Source organism: Rutidosis leptorrhynchoides, chromosome 4 (genome assembly GCF_046630445.1).
Source record: "Rutidosis leptorrhynchoides isolate AG116_Rl617_1_P2 chromosome 4, CSIRO_AGI_Rlap_v1, whole genome shotgun sequence".
In the NCBI taxonomy this organism is placed as follows: Eukaryota; Viridiplantae; Streptophyta; class Magnoliopsida; order Asterales; family Asteraceae; genus Rutidosis; species Rutidosis leptorrhynchoides.
The window spans coordinates 497,410,919-497,421,685 of record NC_092336.1 but is presented as its reverse complement, the minus strand read 5'-3'; the positions used below and the strand labels follow the sequence as shown (position 1 = coordinate 497,421,685).

Here is a 10,767-nt window from a genome sequence, read left to right as displayed (position 1 = left end):
TATATATATATATATATATATATATATATATATATATATCTTGTACTAGCCCACTTTGGGTTGGAGAAAGGGCATAAATGGGCTTTTACTAGCCCAGTTACTAGAAATGTATGAACTCCTCTCAGGAGTAATAAAACTATGCGAACAGTGTTCCTGAGTACAGGTCCGTGAATGAATCCAGCAAAACCTCCCTATATAGTCAATATTATACCACCCTTATTGGTGTTTAGTTGTTTTAAATAAAATCATGTCATCCCTAAAGATCGAACCCATAACCTCTCCCTAATGCACGTTATTAAAAATGCAATAATTGCATCTTGCCAAGTTTTGAAAAACTCTGTAAGATTGGGATTTGGGAGTGAAAGAATCATGAAAATAAAGTTGATAATCTTATAATAATGGTAGTTGCAAATATGGTTCTTGCACTAGCACCGGTAGCCACCATCAAATACAACTACAATCACCATGTCCAAACAACAAACCATCACCACCGTCTCCTTGAATTATTGAACCAATGCAGCAGCAACAACAGCAGCAGCAGCTCAATGTCTCAATTGAAACAAATTCACGCGCACACACTCCGTACCACTTGCACTAATCATCCCCTTACCCTTTTTCTTAACTCTCGAATTCTTCATTTTTCATCTCTTTACGACCTTGATTATGCTTTCCTCTTCTTCCATACACATATCCAGTATCCTAATTCTTTTGCTTGGAACACGCTTATCAGAGCTTGTTCTCGGAGCACCGATCGAAAGCATCAAGCTTTTTTACTCTACCTTCAAATGTTATGCAGCCAGCAAGAGAATGTTGTTACCCCTGATAAGCACACGTTCCCTTTTGTGCTGAAGGCTTGTGCTTATTTGTTTGCTATGACTGAAGGCATACAGCTACATGCGCATATCGTTAAGATGGGTCTTGCATCAGATGTTTATATCAACAACAGTTTGATCCATTTTTATGGGTCTTGTGGATGCTTGGAAGATGCACGACACGTGTTCGATGAAATGCCGGAAAGAAGTGTTGTTTCATGGAATGTCATGATTGATACCCTTGTTCAGTTGAATGAGTTTGATGATGCGTTAATGTGTTTTCGCGAGATGCAGGAAAGTTTTGAAGCGGATAGTTTCGCTATTCAGAGTGTCTTACGTGCTTGTGCCTGTTTAGGAGCCTTATCACTCGGAATGTGGGCTCATGCATACATCTTGAGAACACGTGACACTCAAGTGGCTGATGATGTATTGGTTAATAATTGTCTGCTAGATATGTATTGTAAATGTGGTTCGTTAGAAAACGCTAAATCGGTTTTTCAACGAATGTCAAAACGTGATGTGACTTCATGGAACACAATGATTCTTGGATTCGCGATGCATGGGCAGGTTGTGGCAGCTTTAGATTACTTCAGACAAATGGTCAATGAAGGAGGACTAATGCCCAATTCCATTACGTTCAGTGGGGTATTAAGTGCTTGTAGGCATAATGGCCTTGTCAACGAGGGCCGGAACTATTTCACCATTATGACTACAATATACGGCATTGAACCGGTGTTGGAACATTATGGGTGTTTGGTTGACCTGTTAGCTAGAGCCGGGCTAATATCCGAAGCACTAGATGTCGTGTCCAATATGCACATTAAACCTGATGATGTAATTTGGAGGAGCATTCTTGATGCTTGTTCCAAGAGAACTTTGGGAATTGAGATTAGTGAAGAAATGGCCAATAAAATTATGGAGTCAGAAGAAGGTGGTAATTTTAGTGGTGTGTATGTGCTTTTGTCCAGAGTTTATGCAGTGGCTCGTAAGTGGGACGAGGTTAGTTCGGTAAGAAAGTTTATGACCGATAAGGGTGTTGCCAAGGAACCTGGCTGTAGCACCATTGAAATAGACGGTGTGACTCATGAGTTCTTTGCAGGTGACACGTCACTTTCTCAAATTTACTGATTTTTGTACTTAAAATTCTTAGAAGCTATAATAATAACCCTCAGATTGCATCTTTACATTTTTACATGTTTATAATTGTAAGCATATTGAGCTACAGGTTATGATGTGGTTAATAAGAACTTGAATTTGGTTCAAATGAGAATTGTATCAACAATATGGTTATGTTAGACTTTCACATACAAGAAACTACGTGTCCTCCCTACATCTTTATGTGAAAGAAGAGATTGATACTTTCAGTTATAGCACAACTAATTTTAGCTCAACTTTGAAGTCTTAGCTAATAAATATACAGACTTGTAAACTTTGCTATGAGTTAAAGGATATTGCTGTGCTAGGATTGATGTTGACACACACACACACGCACACACGGTTAAATGAAATGAATCGCTACTCCTAATGTTTGGGTGTTCTGGCATATTGTGTACATACCTATTACTAAATAGTTGAGAGCTACCCATAATACAAGAAATTGAACGAAAAATGATAAGATGATGAAATTCTTATTCTAGCTTTTTATAGTTGTGTTTTTGCTAGGGATGTATTTACAAAGTTTTGTAGCTGTTTATTAGCCTAATCTTGTTTCTGACTTCTGAGCCATGATTTTTACCAGGTTTGAACCTTGTAGGTCTTACATTTTTAGTATATAAGTATTAGTACAATATCTTTCACCGTGTGAATTGGATTATTTTTAGTGTTAAATGATTCATTGTAAGATTGTGTCTTATTCATTAAAATATGGTAGGAAAAAAAAAAATGGAATAGACAAATAGCCAATGGTCAGTGATAAATGATAGCCCTAACCTGTCTTCATGAGTCACATATACAGTTATTTAATTACTAGTATATTTGAGTGTTTAATATTTTAAATGTATCTTAGGTATTACGGACTATATATATTACGGAGTATAATACAGAAATATAGATATAGATATAGATAGAAGAATGATAACGACATTTTTAATAAAACGTCATTAAGGCATCAGGACATATTTAATATATTTGAGCTCATTTTTTATTTTGTTTTATTTTTTTTATTTATTTTTTTTTTTTTTTTTTTGCGCTTATACTATTACAAACTCGATATCCCTTGAATATTGGTTAAAGTTAGTCATTATAACAGACCTAAGATACATGCATATCTTACATAAATAGTAGCAGGGTCTCTAATGTCTTTTATTGAGTGAATGGAGCATTGTTAAAAACCATCAAAAAGTGAAAAACTGTCGACATATTTTAAAACAAGTTAACTAATAATCCTAGTTTAATTCTTCAGGATATTTATTAGAGATTACCAATTACACTTGTAGAGGTAGTAACAAACAACTTGCACGAGTCAACTTTATGCCCAAAAAATAATATACAACTCAAATCGCTTTAATTGCCAAATGGCATATGGGGTATCTAGGATAATAACTTGCACATGATGATTAAAGGTCGAGTCTTAGTCACGTACCTAATACAAAGTCCACACGCTAATATCTTTTTAACGCGTTTTACGGCTACATCCATGTAGTTGATTGAACATAATCTTGTTGGATCACGTAATAGTATGCTTAGTAGTTTGTGTTTTCCTGTCTACAGCATCAAATCAATCAACTCATTTGTAGTAAAATATACTCCGTGTGCTCCGTATAATCCTCTGTTGTAAAACACCCCGTCTCGAGCCGTTGCGACGCCCGTCTCGACGGTTTGGTGACTAGCCCGTCCCGTCTCGAAGAAAACCGTCTAATATGACAGTCAACGGTCAAACTTCGGGTCAAAGTTGAAAAAAATGGGGTCAAAGTCGGTCAAAATTCAGAAAAGCCAGAAAATCGGTAAAATCGGTGAAATATATCGTATTTTAGTTTGAAATTTTTGTATTAAATTGACGATGATAACAATTATGGGTACAAATTAATCGATTGAAGTTTTTAGCTTTAAAATATGTGTACATATATGCTTTTTTATACTTATATATTTAAAAGTCAACTTTGGTCAACGTCCGTCTCGACCCCCGTCTCGACCCCCGTCTCGACCCCGTCTTGAACGTCTCGACCTTTTTAGGACCCGACCGTCTGGACCCCGTCTCACGTCTTTTGCAACCTTGGTATAATCTATTTACAACGAGAATAATTTAAATAAATAAATAAATAAAATCCTGCATCATATAAACATAAAAGTTGAACTTATACATATACTACCACTATCATTATCAAACACACTAGCAATCTCAAAATTTATATCCTTCCTTATGTACAAAAACACAATTATTATTTTATTATATCACTAATATAATGATAATAAATCAAACTTCTGAATCAAAGTAAGAATTCTGAACAACCACAACTTTCATGGTAACGTTGTTGGGCGGAAGTTGCAAGCGGAGAGGGTAAAGCTTTCCGTTTAGTGGACTGCGGGTACATACAGTTACGTCCTTTAGCCCCGTTTCTTCCTCTAGTTTTCGGGTTAATTCAACAACGTTATTGCCCTTAAACGTAATGGCAAATCCTTGCGCATTTTCATCCATTTCTCCAAAATCTTCAGAAATGACATGGTAATATATTGTCCTTCCATCTTCAAACTTTGGAGGTGAGCTGACATTGCTGCTGCTACGATGCCAATCACTATTAGTCGACTGCAATTAACATCATAATTATATAAGTGTCATCTTATACACAAATCATAATCCACATTAAAGAAATAAAGGTCGAGTGTGTGAAAATTGTAGGAAATTTCAATAAAAAAAAATTAGTATCTATTTTATTACTCCATGTAACTTGCAATTATCGGTATTATAAGTATCCGATAAATTTTCATCATTTAAACTGCGTGAATATACTCGTACAATTAATGTACATTAGGCAATAGCAGTAACTATATACGTACAATAGATAATAGATAATAGATATTTTTATTTATAGTTGAATACCCCGGGATTTTTTTTGATAAATGTCGAAATATTTTTAGACAATAAAAATTTGACTCTAAATCTAATTGAATATTTGGTATTTGCAAAATCCAAATAAAGTCGTAATTATTTTTGTTGTTACTTTTGTTTTATTATCCAAAAGCATATTATCTAAATGTATATTCACGATATTCTTGACCGACTAACCATCATACTAAAAAAAAAAAAAAATATATAAAATATAAAATTGCAAAAAAAAAAAAAAAAAAAAAAAATTAGTATCATACCTGATGTTGATGGTTGAAATTGGCTTTCGGGGATGCACTGCCGTAATAATTCTCTTCCGATGAGGTAGTTGAAGTAAACGAGTCAGAATGATTAACCACCGGCAACGGCGGCGGTGGTCCCGGTGCCGGCGACTGCACAACAATATCCACAACATCAACATCCCATAGAACCCACTCTTGTGTAGCCGTCCGGTGAGGTACATCATGTGTAACCGAGTTTCTCCAGGGTGGCAGCCCACCGTTAGCCCTCAAGTACTGCCCGTACCTCGTCCTAAGCTTTACCTGATTCCCTTCCCGAATGGGCTCCCACTCTACCGACGAGTCTAGCCGACGTGGCACCGTTTGAAGCACTTTCCGGCCAGTCATACCGAGTAAGAAAGGCTGGTTTGAAGCAGTTAAGTACTTGTTGTAACATGATTTAAGACGGATGATTGTTGGTTTGTTGTTGTGATCGTCGGAGGTATTGGTGACAAATTCGACTGTCCACCGGTTGTTTTTAGAAGCGCCGTTCCGATCTTGGCCGACGGATTCTTCATCTTCTTCGGCGTGAAGATATTTGTTATGATGGTTTTTGAGACGTACGGCTTTTGCGTTGTGGAATAGATCCATTACTCCTAAAAACGACGCTGTTGTTGGTTTTTTTGTTGTTGTTTTGTCTTGAAATGAAAACCTTCCCTGTAGAGTTTCAGTTTTCAATGAATGAATTAATTAAATCGGAGAATATTTATTTCCGGCAACAATGAAATGGTTCTTGTTTTATAGGATTAGAAAGGCGGAGGAGTTATTTATTTGTTTGTTGACGTGTAGATGCGTATATGCTGTGATATATTTTCATTATATATCCGACGTGGCACCGTGTGACAAATTTGACACTCAACGCCAGCAATGTTTGACTCAAATCATAGACCAACTCAAACTCCCCCAACTTTTTACCTTTTCCAAGTAGAAACGAAGCTTCTTTATTAATTTCCCAAAAGAATGGTTAAAAAGAAATACTATAATACATTTTTCACTTTTCCATTTTATTTTAAGAATTAAAAAATCTCATTTATTTTTAACCAAAGGATCATTGATTTGTCGGTACCAGGTACTGACATTGTGATTATGAGTTCAAGCCCTGAGTTAAATATTATGTATATATTTTCGTGTGAAAATTATGTTGTGAGTTTGCCTAAAAAAAATCTCACTTGTTTTTATTTTCATGGTCACTTTAATCATAAAGTCAAAATATTTCAATTATAAGCTATAGTAATTAAGTGACATGCTATATCTATATAAATTGAACTAAATATGTACGAAGACTTGAACTTTATGTGCCTCACATTGAAAATGATAACTTCAACAAAAAAAACTGTGTCAATACTAATTTTAGAAAAAACTACCGAATGAATTGCACATGCGCATTATGCGCACCCTCTAGTCACACTTCCTTTTTGAACAATTTGACATAGTCAAGAATTGAACCGAGTAATGTGCTTCATGATGTGCTTCATTGGGCATAGCCTTCGTGTTTTACGGTCATTGACTTGGTGACTCATTATTAGCGATCAAATTCTCATGATGATAGTGTCTAAATAAAACTAAAAATATTCTTGTACAAAATCATGTCATTCTTGTTAACGAACAAGTGATGTGCGTTGTTGCGAGAAGTAATTTTGTTAGATAAAAACATTTTTTAGAAGTAGAGACAATTCATGTATTGTGACGGAAAATCATTTTCAGCAACACATGATCCCACTATATACATTACACATCTATATTTATATTTATTTTATAATTACACTATGCATATCAAATTTGGTATAATTTATAAATAGAAAAAAAAAATGTAATAAAAAAGTTTTTTTAGAAAAGAATGAGTCATAAGTCAATAATGATCAAATTTTTCCCCCAGCTCCAGTCCTTGCCAATTTTCATTATTGTCATCTTATAAAATTAGATCTTTATAAAAATTTAGTGTATACTTTAACCCTCTAAACTAACCCGCTACTATTGTTGCGTTTAATGAAACGGAATGATTTAGCTTAAATGATTCATAATCTGAATGATTCAAAGTCTCTGAATAAATTTAGTTTTAAATGATAATAATTTGTTTGATAATCAAATTGAATGTATTATTCATGTAACACGTTAAAGATCTAATTTGATATACATTGTGAAAAGGAATGAAGTGTAACAATTTTATTTATATTTTTAAATGTAATTGAATTTGTCTTTATATATAATAAGTTCGTACATTTTATTCTTACAATTTTATATGTAAAACTATATTTATACAATGTATAATGATGAACACATTTTATTTAAATTATACATTCATTCTTGTATGTATTAGATTTTATTTGTCTTTGTATAATGGTGTTAATGATTCTGTTGAACACATTTTGTTTCAATGTCACTATGCTTCAATAGTCTGGAACAAGATGAAAATGTTGTTGTTCAAAGGGCTGTCAAATAAATTCAGTGAAGTGGTTGAAAGGCTTATGATCTATCCATCATCGAAACAAATCTGGAATGTGGTTAATAAATTAATGTTTGCTACAGTGACTTATTTCTTGTGGCAAGAAAAAATGTGGAGGTTATTCAAGAATAGAAGAAGAAATGAAAATGAATTATGCAAAGTTGTTACTGACTATATGAAAGTGAAAATGTTGACTTTGAAAGTCAAACATACGAATGATGTTAAGAGATTGGAGAGTATGTGGGAGCTGGAGTGGAGAGATGGAAAGCTGCATCAAAAGTTATTAATATGGCTCTTTCCCTGGCGTGCTATGAAAGATGGAGCAGTCTCGCATAGAGTTGTTTTTGTATGGCTATTAAGCTTGTAGGTTGTGATGTTTGTATTTGATTCGGTGTATGAGTAAGTGTATGCACTGGTCTGTTTTTGTATGACGTTTTTATATTATTAATATAATCTTTTTTTTTTTTTTTGCCAAATAAAAAACTATAATTTTTTTAATCTATACATGTAGACATATTTATAAGCGTGATGAATATTAAATTCACACTTTTTTTATTAACTTGTATATATAATATATATGTGTGAATAAATGTTTAATTTTCTGTAATTATTGTTACGTAGACAAATTGTTCTTAGATGGAAGGAGGCATTATTTTATATATATTATATATATATATATATATATATTGTTATATTTGTGTATTATATGAAATAAAATTAGCAAATATTCCGTAAAAAATAATAAAATATAAAGGAATTAGAAAAGTAAAAAACCTTGTTGAATAATGACGATAAAATGGGACTCCTGGGTGAGAAGCTAAACGAAGACTTAATCGATACTGCAGGCGATCCACCACCAAATTCCCGACCCGAAATTTCATGATCCGAAACCGACGAATAACCCGTAACCATCGCCAAATAATCATTAAACTCCTCATCTTCTTGTACATCAACACCCTCAACATCAAACAATATCCAATTATGATTCGAACTCGTATTACTACTATCATGTGTCACCGTATTCCTCCACGGTATCATCGCTCCGTTCGCCCTCAAATACGTCCCGTCACACGTTTTTAACTTCACTTGAAACCCGTCCCTCACCGGTTGCCATTCCATCGCTAAATCTTTATTACTTTCTTGTTGCAACGTTTGAAGCACAACTTTTTTACCTGTCATGCCTAGAAGAAAAGGCGTATTTGACGCCGTTAAGTAACTGCCGTAACAGCTTTTGAGACGGATCACGTGACTGTTTGAGTCAACGTGTTCGATCAACCACCGTGCTCGTCGTGTTCCACCACCACTTCGACTTTGTCGGACGTTCACTTGATCGTCGTCGGCTACCAAGTACTTGTCTAGGTGTGTTTTCAGTCTCACCGCCACTAATTTCTCAAAGAATTCCATTTTATAGATTGTAACTATTGAAGAACAAATAATTACACAATTAAGTCTTAAAAACGTGGTATTTATGTAAATAAAAATATATATAAAACTTGTATATGATATGATAATTATTGCATGGTATTCAAATTAAAATAAACATATATGATAGAGTTGTACCGACTTTAGTGAATTACGGAGTATAAAATAAGTATAGCATGAGAATGGCGTAATGTTTAATGAGAAAAAAGAAGTGGCTTGTTTGAATGTAATTGTCTTCTATAAATATGGACCTTTAGATTAAAAAGAAGTGGGACCGACTTCCAAGAGAAACATCAATAGATAGAACAAGTTAGCACAACTATGAAACTCTTCGAGAAGGATTGCTTTATCATCGATTATTTGTACTTTTCCCTTGCAATTTACATTATTTATTATTATTATTATTATTATTATTATTATTATTATTATTATTATTATTATTATTATTATTATAAACTTAAAAGTTTTAAAACTTACAAAAAATTAGTGGGAAGCCTAGAGACAATCTGGGCCCCCACACCTCTAGCAATTGCAAAACCTATCCTAATAAAAATATGAGCAGCAGCACCGGCACCAATATATTGCGCCATCGAACTCTTCTGAACCCGCTTTAGCAAAGAAACAGCCTCCTTCTCTAATTCCCCAAGGGAAGAAAATGAGAAAGGAATGAAACCATAACCAATCGCCAGACAACTAGATTCGTACTTGACCCGCTTCCGACGAGCCGCATTAATCACAGCACGTCCAGGGACAAAGTCAGAAAGCCCAGACTGTGTCAAAGGAGAAGACCCTGTCAAGTCAACACAAACATCGCGACCACAATCCCAGGAATAAAGTAACACATCTGCAGGTCTGAGGGCCCTGTCGTTCCCTCCAGACAACCCAATGTCAACCTCCTTTCTCGCTGAAATCCCAGATCGATAACAAACATCAACAACGGAATCCCGGACAATATTATGCCGATGCTTAATACCCACCATACCAGCACAAGACACCGCGTGATCCCCAAAAATATCCCCAGTAAAAACCCTTGAACAGGCAGAGCATGTCGTCGAGATAGAGAACAATGGAACACCTAACCAGTAGCACAACACACATCGGTAAGTCTTTGCGTTCATCGTCTGACCCAACCCCAAAATAGGGACTGCCCTTAGCCAAGCAGAGGTGTGATCACTCTGCTGTGATTTCCATAAGGCCGATTGTCGGGGAGATAACGAAAAAGTGGATTCTGCAGAAGCGGTAACCTTTGTGAAATAAACATCTGCCAATTTCTTCATGAGTATTGGGGCAGCGACCTCACTCGGATTACCTAAAATATCAAACCCAACCGTTTTATTAAACAGACCCAATGCATCTTCAAAAGCACGACCAAGACCAACAATACCCGCATGACGTAGGAGCTTGGTCTGCAATCCAGCAGACTGTAATCGAGAAGCCAGAAAAGCATAATGACGAACATCTCCCGCAGAATAAACACCAATCCCTCCAAATGCAAATGGCAAGGTGGCAAGCCGCCACTGCCAATCACCAAACCCAGGCCCTGAAGCAGTAACAATACGCTCCAAGGAAGATCGAAGGGCTCCATCGAAAGCGCGTTGAGCCGCCTCAAATATACTAGGAGGACAAGTACGCAAGGAAAAGTAGAGTTTAGAAACTCCCGTACATGCCCTAAGCAACAACAACTCACACTGAGGATCACCAAGCTTAGCAACCTTATCCATAAGCGCAATGGACTTGGTCACCCTTTGCATCACCAGTTCACTACTAAAA

At 35.4% G+C, this 10,767-nt stretch overlaps 2 protein-coding genes across 2 annotated transcripts; one reads left to right on the top strand and one right to left on the bottom strand.

The window, feature by feature from the left end:
- Positions 1–359: 359 nt before the first annotated feature.
- Positions 360–2,134, top strand: LOC139844715 (pentatricopeptide repeat-containing protein At1g59720, chloroplastic/mitochondrial). Its single transcript, XM_071834935.1, has one exon. It carries the CDS (start codon positions 399–401, stop codon positions 1,938–1,940), a length of 1,542 nt encoding a protein of 513 aa, XP_071691036.1. The 5' UTR covers positions 360–398; the 3' UTR covers positions 1,941–2,134.
- A 1,932-nt stretch (positions 2,135–4,066) lies between these two features.
- Positions 4,067–9,143, bottom strand: LOC139839531 (uncharacterized). The gene is made up of 3 exons (XM_071829611.1): positions 8,350–9,143; positions 5,115–5,789; positions 4,067–4,554 (listed from the first exon to the last, which is right to left on the bottom strand). The coding sequence occupies exons 1-3, from the start codon at positions 8,977–8,979 to the stop codon at positions 4,225–4,227; spliced, it is 1,635 nt and encodes a 544-aa protein (XP_071685712.1). The 5' UTR covers positions 8,980–9,143; the 3' UTR covers positions 4,067–4,224.
- Between the last annotated feature and the right edge of the window lie 1,624 nt (positions 9,144–10,767).

What these genes read in the sequence shown, in the direction of transcription:
- LOC139844715 (XM_071834935.1), top strand. Translation starts at nt 399, where the DNA reads ATGGTAGTTGCAAATATGGTTCTTGCACTAGCACCGGTAGCCACCATC.
- LOC139839531 (XM_071829611.1), bottom strand. Translation starts at nt 8,979, where the DNA reads ATGGAATTCTTTGAGAAATTAGTGGCGGTGAGACTGAAAACACACCTA. An exon ending in TATCGTCATTATTCAACAAG is followed by an intron (nt 5,790 to 8,349) that starts GTTTTTTACTTT and finishes GAAACTCTACAG; the next exon opens with GGAAGGTTTTCATTTCAAGA. An exon ending in ATTTCAACCATCAACATCAG is followed by an intron (nt 4,555 to 5,114) that starts GTATGATACTAA and finishes TGTTAATTGCAG; the next exon opens with TCGACTAATAGTGATTGGCA.